This window comes from Staurois parvus, unplaced genomic scaffold (assembly GCF_062004578.1).
Source record: "Staurois parvus isolate SC_StPar_1 unplaced genomic scaffold, SC_StPar_1.0 ptg000050l, whole genome shotgun sequence".
NCBI lineage: Eukaryota > Metazoa > Chordata > Amphibia > Anura > Ranidae > Staurois > Staurois parvus.
Window position 1 is genome coordinate 3234894 of NW_028317846.1, and position 15883 is coordinate 3250776.

The 15883-nt window shown below is 41.5% G+C and overlaps 1 protein-coding gene across 1 annotated transcript in view; it reads left to right on the plus strand.

Moving 5' to 3' along the window:
• The window catches only part of RNF17 (ring finger protein 17), a 458697-nt gene that overhangs the window by 290590 nt on the left and 152224 nt on the right, over positions 1-15883 (plus strand). The window contains exon 26 of the mRNA XM_089666019.1: positions 2583-2866. Within this exon, the coding sequence (XP_089522145.1) occupies positions 2583-2866 (284 nt within the window). The remainder of the gene's footprint in view (positions 1-2582; positions 2867-15883) is intronic.

The window sequence follows — 15883 nt, forward strand, 5'->3', positions numbered from 1 at the left end:
CTACACCTCTTGTGTTCACTGAGGTGCTGACTTTAGTACTGGCCCTTGTTGCATTTACATTGCTGCATATTTAGACAACTTTATGTTGAAGGAACAGTCAAAGCATTCTTTATTGTACAAGGTAACATTGTCCATCTGGGCATTACAGCTATTCGGATGAATGTTTAATCTTTAGGAGTCATTGTTGGTAAACACTTGTTATTTGAAATCAGTGTTGGAATAGACTCATTGTTTGGTTTATTGAGGTCCAGTCCTGGGCATAGCTCAGACCAGAGTATTCCATGCACAGGAGGAATATCAGCCACTTAAGACTATTTAGTCCATGCCCATCCTTTTCTGTGCTTTGGTATGAAGTCCTGTTCAGGCAATAACCTCAGATTTCAACATCTCTGTGTTCTGTTGTTGTGGGACAGTCCAATTCTTCTTCGGGGACCAGATTGTTCCTAGTCTGATGGCTCATGAAACCAGGTCTGGACTCAGGTCAAGTTCTTCCTTCCTGTGTTTTTTTTCCCCTTAACATAGACCAGCCTTTTGGACTTGGACTGTTGTAAGACAGGGGAGTTCTTTTCCCCAATAAACATCTTTTAATCCTACACACTTTTGCTCTCTTTGCAGTGTGGGAACAAAGTGCTGAACATTCTTCTGATCATGATTCAGTTCGACATCACTACAGTAGTGGCATACATCAATCATTAGGGAGGAACCAGTAGTCTTGCTGTAGGAAAAAAAGGTTTGTTTGGATCCTGACATGGGTGCAGCTTCAGAATTACATATTTTCCAGAGGTGGACAACTTGCAGGCAGAGTTCTCAGCTGGCAAAATCTTAACCCAGGGAAAAGGGTCCCTTCACATGGAGGTGTCTTAGAGCCTCCTGTTCCAACAACAAGCTGCACAGGTTTTTTTTCCCAGGTATAGAAAGCAGTGAATGCTCCGTTGAGTTGGTTTTGTGGGATAACCCTGACCTATGGTACACCTAGATCTGTGTCTTTCCTCCCTAGAAACTTCTCTCCTCATCCTCCTCGTAGGTCTGAATTAGTGAATTTCAGGTGGGTGGACCTAATTCTGTTTCACAGTCACTGGCTTTCGCTGCATGATTTTGAAACCCCTGTTTTGAAAGACAGGGACCTCTCAGAGCCTGCAATTCCTACGAAGCTCAAAGCTTGAATGTCTACCTCTTGCAAGGTCTATCATCAGGCATGACAGGCATACTTTACTTAAGCTGGCCATAAAATTGAATGAAATTCTGTTGAAGGTACATGTTGGAAATTTTTCTCAATCAGTGGCTGCGGTGTGTTTGAATGTCTGAACCCTTTTTTGTTTTGCGCTGGGGCAAGGTGATCTGGAAGACCAGGACTTTCTTCTTGCCATAGGCAGCCTCTGACTTTCCACTCAGCCAGTGCTTCTTTTTTCCATCCTTCTGTCCCGTTCCATTTTACCTCATCTATTTCTTGGATGAGGTTCGGGCTGTGCAAGTTTACCTCTCAGTCACTGCTTTTTTTTTGGGATGCCTTTTTTCCCTTGTTCTTCCAAAAGTGATTTCAGACTTTCACAGGAATCAAGCAATCATTGTACCAATTCCTTTTTTCCAACAGACCTTGAAAAGGAGTACTTTGGAATCCACTGTACCAGAAAAATGAGCAGGTGTTGACTTTATCGAAATGGGGGGAGGGGGGGTACTATATCATTAACCTCCTCTCTGCTCAAGATCAAGCATTTGGGAGGAAACCATTTAAATCAATGTTCCCATGCTAAGGGCAGCTCCACATATCATAGACTGGTGTGGGCCCATTGCGCTTTGGGCAAAGTGCAGCTATCCTACAGGTTTTGTGCATTTTAGCTGCGCTTCCCATAGACTTTTATGTTGTCCCTCAGTTTTGGTGTAGTTTTAGAAAGCGCGCCAAAGTTGTAGCATGCTGGAGTTTTGTTCGCCCTTTATGAAACCACACAAAAACCGCTGGACCTCAGAAGTCTGTGGGAAAGCGCAGCTAACCCGCAACAAAAATCGTAGTTGGGCTTAAGAAAAACTGCAGCAGAACAGTGTGAAGCCACCCTAAATCACTTCTTGCTTATTTTGTCACATGAACCATCTTAGAGGGTGATTCTAGGAAAATCAATTTTTTTTTTTTTTTCACCAAGTATCTCCATTTACAAGAATCCTCCAGGACAATGAGCCCCCTCCTTAACCTCTGTATATTTTACATTGTTACAGTGTTTTTATAGTCTTATAAATTACTGAGGCTAATTGGCTCTTGGGATTCCTTTTAAACACCCTCAGACTTGTGTTTCTTTGGGGATTCTTGAAAGAAAGAGTTTTTGGGTAATAGGCTCTTTTAAAAGTTATATTATTGTTACAACATTTTGAAAAGGGTGTAAATGTGTGTATTGCAGATAGGAATTGCATATCTTAGTTAAGGTCTTGATTAGCAAAAGTGAAACACTTTGTTATATAGCAATGAGCATGATGTTTAATATATAGAGACCAAGTTGGCATTTTCTGGCATTGCATATAACTTCATTTAATTATGTGTTTAATTGTGCATGAGGAAGATGTAGTGATTTTATGAGTGTGTTGCACTTTCATAGGTTGAAACAGGATTCCTTAATGGAAGTTAATGAAACTGCAAGCACATCTGCCAAGGCACATGAATCTATGAAAGAAGCCAATGCAGAATCTAGAAATGCAAAGTCAGATGGCAAAAATGGAGTCACAGATGAAGAAAACATTACAGTAACTGATGAGTCTGCAATGGCTGTGAACATTGAGGAGCCATACCTACCTCCACTTATACCTAATGAAACAATGTTTATAGCTAAAGTCAGCCATGTTGCTGAAGATGGCACAGTTTATGTGATCCAAGAGTGTTTGGGTAATTTTACATTTTTATATTTAAATGCACTTTGTTAAATGTGCTCTGTATTGGTTTATGTGACTTAATGCATAAAGCCTATGGTTATCAACTTTCTTGGTATTGGGGGCATCAAGTAGAGCCCCTGACATCACAGAATAGCTGCACATGATAGTTAGTGAACATATTGCAGTAGAAATTACACACAAGTTTATCACAGCCCCTTTACAAATCAGTTCTTTCATGTTTGTTACCTTCATCCCCCTTAAAAATTATTGCTCATTTGATATTCCTCTCCGAAAGATCTATAAAAGATCAAAGGAAAAAAACAGACCTAAATAGGTTGGGACAGCATAGAACCGGGAGCTACTTCATTTATTTTTGGCAGCTGGGCACCTTCAAATTTTCTGCTTTTTCTTGGTATCCATTGCAGAAGCGGTTAATGCTACGGTACTGAGCACTGATGTCATCCGTTGGGTGGAGTGTCACACATGCTCCCAGTGCTCTTGTTCCCACCATTCAGCATCAAGGAGGCATGTCTACTGCTTTGCAAAGGGTCATTGTAGACATTCCAATGACCCTTTGCAAAGCAGTGCTTTCCTCTTGGGTGCATTCCTTCTGCCTGGCTACAGTGACTGCGGTCACCTTCTACGATTTGACCCCCACCTGCTACCAGCTGTTTGGATTTTGTAAGCAGCTGAAGCCTTGCCCTTATAGTCTGAGCCTTATGTTGCCTAAATACCATACAGTCACTGTAAGTCTGATTTATAGCAGGGTGAGGGCTTTTCCACTGCAATGGGTGCTCCCACCTCACACTCCAATAGCTTTAGTGCTGCGTGCACTGCACTGCAGCCTGAAATTGTGTTTGCCTTTGATCCTAGAGTCTCTCCCATCTTCAGAGACTTCCGTAACTCTTGTCATGTGTAGCCTTCTCCTCTGCCTTCTTAGCTAAGGTTTTTATTACAGTCTTGAAAAACCTTATGGCCCAGATCACTTGCAGGACAAACTTTTTTCTGAAGAGTCATAGTCTTCTGCCATTTAATGTACCTGCTTTTACGGAACCAACTAATAAGCAATTGGAAGCTCTCTAGAGCTCTGTTCTCACTTGCAGACCCAGCTATTCATTCCGTCTTATCTGTAACCTTGCTTTGCTAAACCACCCGGTTGATTGGACAGGAGTCTTTAAAACGGATCTTGTTAATACTGCCTTTAATCCCTTTATCATAGAATATTTGGCACAAATGGTTGTCATTTTAAAATACAGCTGTGACTGGCTGCTTTAAGCTTTCCATCTCTTTTCCTGAATGGTTCTCTTATCAGTATACATACAGGATAACATGTGGAATCCGCATATAAAATTCTTATCTGCATGCCCTTTAAAGGAGGTCTCTTCAGATCTACTCTGGATACCATTATCAATGATGTTACTGGTGGCAGCAGTACCTGTTTTTCTAAGGGGGGGGAGAAGCGGCTCCTAAATGGCATGATCGGGTCTGGATGAAACAGTGGCTAGGTCCACATCCGGACCGCGGTCCACCATTTAGTGATGCCTGTTTTAGATCAAAGCTTATTCATGTGAATATATGTGTAGAATGTCCCAGTCAAAGTCCAGACCCAAATCCAATTGAGAATCTGTGGCAAGACTTGAATATTTCTGTTCACAGACGCTCTCCATCCAATCTGACAGAGCTTGAGTTATTTTGCAAAGAAGAATGGGAAAAATTTTATCTCTAGATGTGCAAAGCTGGTAGAGACATACCCAAAAAGACATGCAGCTGTAATTGCAACGAAAGGTGGTTCTACAAAGTATTGACTCAGGGGGGCTGAATACAAATGCACACCACACTTTTCACATATTTATTTGTAAAAACTTTTGAAAACCATTTTTCATTTTCCATCCACTTAACAATTATGTGGTACTTTGTATTGGTCTATCATATAAAATCCTAATAAAATACATTTACGTTTTTTGGTTGTAACATGAGAAAATGTCAAGGGGTTGGAATACTTTTTCAAGACACTGTATGTCTTTAGCTGCAGCCTGTCTTTTCTCAAGTCTGTAGTTGATTTCGGACTGGCCTTTAGTATGATCAAAGATCACTTTTTGGCCTTGGCAAGCCTTTCCCAGACACAGTATACTTTATTTTCCTTGGTGCGGGCCTTTGTGCAAGGCGTAATGTGTATTGTTCCACCAGTTAGGACTCCATTGACTCAGTGGGACCTCAACTTGGTACTTTCTGTATTTCAGAAATCTTCTTTGGAACCCATATGGGGCATTACTTTAGTCCCTTTTAACTTGAAAGGTCATTTTTTTTTATGTTGTCATTACTTTGACACATGGTCTTGAACCTGGCTTTTCTTTACTGTTAGGAACTGTTGGTGGTGCTATACTTCCTCAGTCATCTTTTTTTCTATTGTGGTTTCTTTTGCATCCCAGCCAGAATATTGTGTTGCTGTGTTTCTGCCCTAAGCCTCAGACACCAGGGATCAAGGCTCTTCATACCTTGGATGTGGTTTGTGCTATCTGGTGTTACCTGAAGGTGACTGCTACAATTCATCAAATTCCCTCTGTGTGTTTTCTGAAGGCCCAAGGACAGGTCAGTAAACCTCCAAATCTACTATGTCTAGAAAATTTCCACCATAATCTCTGATAGCTCATTCTACCAGGAGTGCTAGTTTATCCTGTGTTATCCGTTATCAGGGTTTGGTAGCTCATGTTTGTAAAGATCAGTTCATACTTTTAATGCATTTTTTCCAAATGGAGAGTCATTGAGGATGCTAACTTTTGGTTGACGTGTTTTGCAGGCTGCTGCTTGAGATTTTAAACTTTACTCCCTAACCACTTTTATTAGACACACCTGTTCAATTGCTTGGTAGCTTAAATTGATCAGGCAATCACAAGGCAGCAACTCAATGCATTTAGGCATGTAGACATGGTGAAGATGACTTGCTGAAGTTCAAACCGAGCATCAGAATGGGGAGGAATTGGTTTTAAGTGACCTTGAACATGGCAAGGTTGTTGGTGCCAGACGGGCTGGCCCGATTATTTAACCGCCTCCCGCCCGCCGTATAAGGAAATGACAGGCGCAAGGCGGTTCTCGTGTTCTGGGAGGATCTCATGACGTCCTCCCACTCAAACCGCGCCTGCGTGGCTCCAGAGACGCGCGGCGATCAGTGGTGCGCTGTGTCCCTTGGACGACGGCTCTGTAATGTGGTCAGCTGTGTTCAATCACAGCTGATCGCATGTAAATAAGGAAATGCCGGTTATCATCATTTCTCTCCTCACAAGCTGTCACGCTGATAGCTCGTTAGGAGAGGAGAGCCGGTAATCGACATTCCTCAGAGGGGGCATGTACACTGATGATCAGTGTAGCCCCATCAGTGCCACCTGTCTGTGTCCAGCAATGCCAGCTGTCAGTGCTAATCAATGCCACCTGCCAGTGCCCATTATTGCCACATCAGTGCCACATATCAGTGCCTACCAGTGCACATCAATGCCACATATCAGTTCCCATCTGAGCTGCCTTTCAGTGTCACCTATCAGTGCCAGTCAGTGCCACCTATCAATACCAGTCAGTGCCGCCTATCAGTGCTCACCAGTGCTGCCTATCAGTGCCAGTCCGTGCCGCCTATCAGTGCCATATAGGAGTTCTGCCTTTCAGTGCCCATCAGTGATGCCTGTCAATGCCCATCAGTGCCTCCTGATCAGTGCAGCCTATCAGTGCCCATCACTGCAGCCTCATTAGCGCACATCAGTAAAGGAGAAAAATTACTTATTTACAACATTTTATAACAGAAACAAAGAAACTTTTTTTTTTTCTTTAAAATTTTCAGTTTTTGGTTTGTTTAGCAAAAAATAAAAAACACAGAGATGATTAAATACCACCAAAAAAATGCTCTATCTGTCTCAAATAAATTCTAAAAATTTCATATGGGTACAGTGTTGCATGACCACGCAGTTGTCATTCAAAACATGACAGTGCTGAAAATTGGCCTGGGCAGGAAGGGGGTATAAGTGCCCTGTAGGCAAGGGGTTAAGAAACTGCTGGACTGGTATTTTCATGCACAAACATCTTTAGGGAAATCGAGACTCTTCAGATGAGCCTGTGCGAATTGTAGCCTCCGGTTCCTTTTCTTAGCTGACAGGAGTGGCATCCACTGTGGTCTTCTACTGCTGTATCCCATCTGCTTCAAAGTTGTGCATTCAGAGATGATATTCTGCATACCTTGGTTGTAACGAGTGGTTAATTGAATTACTTTTGCCTTTCTATCATCTCAAACCAATCTTCCCATTCTCTTCTGACATCTACAAGGCATTTTTTTTTTTTTTTGGACAATTCTCTGTAAACCCTAGAGGTGGTTGTGTGTGAAAATCACAAATGATCAGCAGATTTGAAATACTCAGACCAGCCCATCTGGCACCAACAACCATGCCACATTCAAAGTCACTTAGGTCCCCTTTCTTTCCCATTCTGATTCTCGGTTTCAACTTCAGCAAGTTGTCTTCACCACGTCTAGATGTCTCAATACATAGAGTTGCTGCCATGTGATTGGCTGATTAGCAATTTGTGATTCCAAGCAATTGAACAGGTGTACCTAATAAAGTGGCTGGTGAGTGTATTCTGGTTTAGTTTTGTAGGTCATTTGCTGTGTTGCCCTCCTCTCAAATTCAGTGCTTTGGGACATCCCTATCATAACGGAGATGAAGATACCCTGTGTCCTGGGATGTACAATAAAGAAAATGGGATTTGTTCTTAGAGAAGAAAACAGGGCACAGGGATCCCACCCATCTCTTTGGTTTATGACTTGCTACAAAAATTGAAGCCTTGCCTAACGGGTGGGGGGAGGTTATGTGTAAAAGAAAATTACTGTCTTTTTTCGCCAGTGTCCAATCACCTAAAGGTGGCAGCATAACTCTAATAAAATAGAGATAAAGATACCCTGGGCCTTTTTTATGTACCCAAAGAAAAGGATTTTTACAGGTAAACTAAAGTTCCCTTTTTCTGCATCTGTCACAGTTCTCTTGGACAAATAACAGGTTTATTACACCCATCTTTTCCCTGTGTTCAAAATCTCCATGACTCTTCTCTTACTCCCATTTATCTAAGGGAGTCTGTTTCCAATATGCCTGCCCTAGACAAGGCAGACACAGATGAGGCAGAAGAGAACATTGAGGCAGTGTTTAAGAAAGCTGCAGGAGATTTTTCTACCCCAGATTTCCACATTATTGAAGAGGAAGCTTTACGCAACATGTTATGGAAAAGCTCTCAGCAAAGTGCTCAAAAGCCTTGTGCAGCTTGATTCTCCTGTGTTTTCCCTTGCCTCTGAGTGCCAAGAGACCCATAAAATACTCTAAAACTGGGGGGCGTGGCCAGCCACAGACTGAGATGGCCGCTCTGTAATTAAGCTCCAGGAGCCGCTGAGATCCGCAGCACTTCACCGCGACGGGTGATAGCGGGTATACCCGCTGACACAACTAAGAGCCCTCTGAGGGTGTGGGGCATAAGGGAGACTGGATGGGAAAGTGGAAAATAGAGGGGCCCCGCAAATTAACAGAGTTCTTCACTCCAGCGGGTGGCCCCTCCTCCCAAGATGGCGCTGATCCCTGTTCTCCTCTGGCTCAGCAGGAGCAGGTGGAGGGAGACAGGCACTGCTCACCCCTGCATACTTTCAGCCCAGCCGTGACGGCAGGCTCTGCACGGTCTTCATCTGCAAGCAGCCCTCAGAAAACCAAACAGCGTTGTTCCCCAGAAGTACATCATATGGGTGAGCAATCTACTGATTCATTTACACATAATTCTACAAGAGAATTCATAGAACACCTAGAGGATTACCCTGCAGAGTCTTTGCCCCTTACTGCAGCAGTAATGAAGGATATGTTAATTACTCTCAAGGGTTCCCTACATAAAGACATGATGGGTTTCATGACGCAGGTTAGCAAAGAAGTTGAAAATTTAGTTGAGCGGATAACACATGTGGAAACTAAAATGGGCGAATTCGCTAAAGCTCATAACGAATTAGTCAACGTACACAATGAATCAGAGGAGGATCTGAAAGCTTTAAAAGTGAAAATGACGGATACAGAGGACCGCTCCCGCAGAGATAATGTAAAATTCAGGGGAGTTGGCGAAAATGTGCCTGTTGTGGATCTTCGCAAATATATCCAACAAATGATTTCTACACTGCTGCCACACACTCCAAATGGGGAGATAATAGTGGATAGGGCCCACAGACTGCCAAAGTCCTCTTTCTTTCCTGACCATGTCTCTAGAGACGTAATAGCGAGAATTCATTTTTACCATGTTAAGGAGGAATTAATGCTATTTGCTCGGAAGAACAACCCGCTACCCGTACCCTGCTCGGGGATCTCATTATTTACTGATCAATCACAACATGCCATATTAGCCCACAAAAAATTGCTTTCCTTCACGAAATTGTTGCGCAACAATAACATCAAATACCAATGGGGCTTTCCTACCAAATTGCTTATTACTAAGGACAACCGTGTGATAATGGTTAATTCTGAAGAGGAAGGATTCCAGTTATCCAAAAAATGGGGCCTTCTGCCAACAGATGAAGAACCTACACCAACTAAAGCTTCTCCCAGAAAAATAACCCCTGAATGGGAACAAGTCGCAGGATGATGTGAATCCTTAAATTTTCTGCCGCAATGCCTAGTTCTTTTTCGCTCAACCCACTGTGTACTTGGACAGCCATTATTCAAGCTGCGCTTTTTGGCATTTACCCCCCCATCCGTTACAGTGATTCATTTCACACAAATCTACATGTTAACTGTTACTTTTATTTTTCTCCAAATTTTTCTTTCTCTCTCCAATTTCGTTTTTACAGAGCATCAATGTCAATCTACCACAGGATCTCAGTATGTCATTCCTAATGTATCTTTGGGGGACAAAGCCCTCCTCTCCTCGCTGAAACACCTGGGATACTGTAAGCTTACCCTTTTGGATCATTTCCTCTGATGTGTACTTTCTACTTCTACCACTTGAGGGCGACCCCCTCCTCATTTTTGCTAAACCTATCATTGTTCTGAAGGTAGTTTCTATGAATGCCCACGGTCTTAACAGCCCGTTTAAACGTCATTCAATGTGGAAAGAGGCTCACCAGTTATGTGGCGACGTGATTTGTGTTCAGGAAACACATTTTTCCTCTAATAGGGCTCCTCATTGCTCACTTCGCATGTTCCCACACGTTTTCATGTCAAATGGCCCTGATAAGAAATGTGGTGTTCTTATAGCTATCAGAAATTCTGTCGCTTTTTCATTGCTATCTTAAGTTTCTGATAGTAAAGGTAGATTTCTAATTATTATATGCGAAATTAATAATATCCTCCATACTATTGTGAATCTCTATGCTCCCAATGTTCATCAGGTCCACTTTCTAAATTCCTTGCGAAAAAAAGTGGCAAAAATTCAGAAGGGTTTCTTACTATATTGTGGGGACTTCAATGCTATTATAAATAATTCCCTAGATGTATCACACTCTTCTCGCAGTTTGAGACATTCTCTAGCTAATGTATTATCCGAAGCCAATTTGTATGATCCCTGGAGATGTCTACATGCATCTGAACTCCTTACATCACAAATCTTATTCAAGAATTGACTTTTTTCTAACGGACATTCAATTATTGCAAAATGTCTCCTGCGCTGAGATTCATCCAATGATGTGGTCGGACCACGCTCCTATATCTTTGTCCATAGAAGAATCCTTAAAATTTTCCCCAGTTTTTCTGTGGCGTCATGATATCTCTGTTTTATAATCCTGCTTTTCGTTCTACTATTACTTCAGGTTTACAGGAATACTTTGATATTAACTCTCCTTCTAGTACAAATTTATTTAATACATGGTGTGCCCACAAAGCTTATTGTAGAGGTTTGCTTTTGAAATTGGCCTCACAGGCGAGGCGCGATAGGAATAAATCCTTTTTGGATAAGGTTGACAGGATAGCTAGAACAGCTCCATAAACAATCCTTATCCCCCGCGGTGTTGCAGAAACTCCAAACTGCTAGACTTGAACTTAAGACCCTCTTGTCATGGCCAAAATCTGACAAAAGCTAAAGCTGCATTTTATACGCAGGGGAACAAAGCGGGTAAGATGCTTGCGAGATATCTCGCTGCCAGACAATCTAAATTAGCAGCAATTTTAGACCACTTATCGAACAAACCTACATGTAGACAAATAGTGGCAGCGTTTCGCTCCTATTACTCTGTTACATAATCTTAAAGATAACCCTAATACTCCTCAACCTACCCCAGAGCTGATTCGTCAATTCCTAGATACAATTTCACTGCCTAAATTGGAGGGGCTTAATCAACCTATCCTAGAAAGTGAAATAATCAAGGCTATTAAAGCTTTACCAAAAGGGAAATCCCTGGGGGATGACTGCTTCGCAGCGGAGTATTTTATAAGGAATTTCAAACAATATTACTTCCTCATCTTAAAAGAATTTACGATGAAGCGATACTTAAATCCACATTCCCATCTGAGATGTTAAAGGCTATCATCGTCACTCTACCTAAACCGGGGAAGACTCCTGACCGTCCTCAAAATTTTAGGCCAATTTCCCTGTTAAACACAGATCTTAAAATATACGCCAAAATTATAGCAACCCGTCTATTAAATATTACTCCTTCTTATTCAGGCGGATCAGGTGGGCTTTGTTAAGGGCCGACAGGCAGCAGATGGAATTCGTAAAATACTTGATGCATTTGATTGAAAAAGAGGGCTTCAGGCGGTGTTTTTGGCATTAGATGCCGAGAAAGCGTTTGATAGAGTTCATTGGCAATACTTAGACGCTACCTTAAACAAATTTGTCATTAGCGGCTTTATAAAGTCGGCTATTATGGCATTATACACAGTTCCTACTGCCCAAGTATTTACATCTAATGCCCTGTCGGACCCTTTTAGTATCACTAATGGCACAAGACAGGGATGCCCCCTTTCGCCCATGATTTTTTCATTGGTGATGAAACTTCTAGCGGCTGCAATTAGAAATAATCCACGGATCTCTGGCATTCAAGTAGCGTCTACATCCCATAAAATTGGACTGTTTGCGAACGATGTTATACTTACTGTTACTGATCCAGTGAACTCCCTTACAGAAATTTCAGCTTCCTTGCAGTCTTTTAGCGAAGTTTCGTACTATAAACTTAATATTACAAAATCCTGTGCTTTTCCAATGGCTATAGCGAAGGGGCCCCTGAACTATCTCAAAGACAAATTTCCCTATGATTGGACCCATAAAAAAATTGGACTACCTAGGTATTTGTATATCAGCTCCATCCTCTAATACATTTAAAAATAATTTTCAGCAATTGTACCAGTCCACTATAACGGAGCTGCAGCAGCTCAACAAATTTGAAACTTCATGGATAGGTAGAATAGCGGCTTTTAAGATGTTAATATTTCCTAAAATATATTATTTCAGAACAATCCCGATTCTTATTCCTCAGGCCTATTTTCATAAGCTGGAGATGGCCCTAAAAAGATTCATCTGGAAAGTGAAAAAAATGCGGATCCCATTTCTGTCCCTTACTAAACATATCTAAAGGAGGAATTGGTCTTCCATTACTTTCTACTTACTACTATGCAACAATTTTAGATCAACTCCCGGAGTAGTTTGTCCCATCAGACAAGCTATGGGTACAAATAGAGCAGAATGTGGTTCCCAATAGAGACTTACGGGCACTTCTATTGGCTAGATCTGTTACATCGAAACTTTTAACTACATTTCTCCCATCTATTACCGCTACATTGGAAGCTTGGATAATAGGTCTAAATAAAAGATCTAATTCCTCTCCTAAACTTCAAATTAATATCCCACTATCGGCTTATGAGCATTTTATCCCAAATCTTAATACCAAACCTTTAAAGGATCTTGGCTACAGTACCTTTGCCAGAATAGGAAAACCTATCCCGAGTAAAGGCCTATACCCTTTCTTGCATGTAAGAGGATTTCACAGAGCTAATTTGCAGGCATGGTTTGAGAGAAATTCTAAACTATGGTTTACTTTATCTAATCCTGTTAGAATTAAAAAAGGTATCTCTTGGTTTTAATAGTTCTTGCACTATGATACTGATTGCTCTACTTTAGGTTGCGTGGGCAGATGGGAGAGGGATCTACAAAGATCCTTCATCCGAGATAAGTTAGAGGCTACCTTAAGTAATAATTTTAGTATTACCAAATGTACCAATCATTGGGACTGTTCTTTGAAAATATTGTACCACAGCTGCCTTACCCCATACAAATTATCTAAAATGTACCCTGCTGTGTCATCCTTGTGTTGGAGGAATTGTGGTGGAGAAGGGAATATACTTAATATCTTGTGGAAATGTTCTTGCCTGCAGAACTTTTGGCAAGGAGTTATTGCACTTATTTCACGGGTATCAGGAACAAAGACTAGCCCGGCACTGCACCTGGAATTACTTAATATTACCTTAAATCTTTTCCCTGGTAAATATAGAACGATAATCGGTCATATACTTATTGCTGCTAGATTGACCATAACAACTGTGTGGAGGCCACCAAAAATTCCTTCCATATTGGAAGTGATTCAAAGGGTTCAGTCACATTATATCTGTGAGCGGGCCTTGGCACTTTCTCATCAGAATATGGAGAAATTTGAATTGAAATGGTCCCGCTGGAAAGAATTATGTCACACATTATGCATATATAGATTTGAGATTGATGTGGTTTCAGGATTTGAAATGCATGCTCTGCCCTTTTCTTATCCTTAATGTTTTCCTTTCTTTTCTCCTCCTGGTTTTTTTTTTTTTTTTTCTTATGTATTTTCTCTCTCCTTTTTTTTTTCATTATGTTTTAACTACCTGGAGGTTCGGCCCGTCTTTCCGGGATAATTGTGATTGCAGACAGTGCACTATGCCAATTCAGTATGCCTGATTTGTAACTATTCTGTTTGGAAACAATCTTTCTTCTGCTTTATATAGTTAATATATATTTTTCATGGCCGATAGGCCAACTTATGTTTGATATTGCAACCTTAAGATGGTACTGAGACGTGGTGGTATGAAAAAGCTGTACCTATTTTCTACTCTGAATCCTTGGCTGTTTTAACTGTTTCAAATTTTCAATAAAAAAGATTTGAAAAGAAAAGAAAACACTCTAAAACCTTCTCTATACATGAACGAACCAAAACAGTGTCCATGCTGGTATACCCTATGATGTCTATAAAAGCAAACAAATGAACTACTTTACTATAAAATGCTGTCTCCCCAATCAAGCACACAGCATGTATAATCAGTGTGTGTAGCCCTGCCCAAAGTGTTTTGTCCAAAAGGACGTCATCAGAAGAACTTGTACACAGACATACTCAGACTTCTGCGCCTGGATTCTTCCCAACAGGCCTGATCTGCTGTTTCTAAGCCCTCTCTTCAATTTTGCTTCTCAATCTTTGGCTTTAATGGCATGTCTATTGAAGCCCAGGTCTTAAAAACATAGGGGAGTCTCTTTGTTATTCTCATCTTGCTGAAAGCAAGAAATTGCACTACTAGTCTGATCCATAGGTCTTCATTCAAAGCCTCAATCAGACAGGATTCCTTAATTGTCCTGTCCTCAGGACCTCGCATGGGACAGTGTTCAGATTTTATATCCATCTTGTGATGGTGGACTTGGAAGCAGAGCTTACACACTCAAGGACAAATCTCCTCCTGCGTTTTTATGCACCCATTCCACCAGATTAGCGGGAGTTTCCTTGTCATTTTGGCACCAGGCCTCTTTAGCCCAGCTGTGTAAGGTTGTCACTAGGTCCTCTGTTCATACTTTAATTCTGCCCGGGTGTTCAGTCTTCTGACTTTGCAGCTTTCAGCTACAAGGTTCTTGCAGCGGCACTCTGCAGTTGATTCTTTTTGACCCTTGTTATGGTTGGGCTTGTTGGCAAAGTTCTTCTTCCCTAGTTGTTGCCCACCCTTCTCATTCATTGCTTGAGAACGTCACTGGGTATATGAATACTTTGTCTGTGTACTGCAAGATTAAGATGAAAGGAATGCCACAGTCCATTACATCTACTTCAATGAAAAGCCTGGCATTGACCTTAACCATGACTGCGAACGCTCTCATTTCCTGTCTAAGCGGGGAGCCTACCATGGAACCCTTGATCCAGCATGTGTTTCAACACATCTCACCACATGACTATCAGTGGAGTACACGTTACTGTCTTCATCACACTGCTCTATACTAAAGCACAACCTTAAACCTTGAAAAATGTTCACATTCTGCTCTACTGATAATACTTGTGCTTGTGGGATCTTCTTTATTTAAAGTAGTCAAGAACAAGGTCACTCAGTTCCCAACTCCTCCCGTACCTGAGGAAACAATGGACCACCCATATTCTATGATATATCACTACCATACATTTTGGCCAAAATGTAAAAGTATGCATGGGTGCAAGTTATAGCGCCTACAAACTATGATTGATTTTATATATATATATATATATATATATATATATATATATATATATGAATTTTTTTATAATACTAATGGCTTCGATCAGTGACCTATAACGTGACTGCAATAGTGCGGCTGGCAATCTGACTCTGACGCTGGGGAGAACTGACATCACCAGTGACATTAATACAGTGTTCAGCGATACCATACACATTATATAGTAAAGCGCTGAGCAAACTGTTGGCGCTATATAAATCTTGTATAATAATACACGGTCTCTGTAGTAATAGCACTGGCTGGGAAGGGGTTTACATCTAGGGCGATCAAGGGGTTAAATATGTGCCTAGCTATATGTAATGTTTCATTCCTCCCAGAAACTGACAGATCACTCCCTCTGTACAGAGCTCTGGGTTTACCAACACAAAGCTGTAGGCTGTGATAGCACACAGCTGATCAGCAGGTCCCGGCCGTGGTTCATTAGCCGGGACTTTCTGGTAGGCTCCCGCTGTGTACAATCACAGCATGTGTGCGCATGTGCACGCCCTATACCTGGAAGCAGGCAGCAACGTACAGGTACGTGGCTTTGCCTACAGCAGGTGGGCACTTGCCAAGT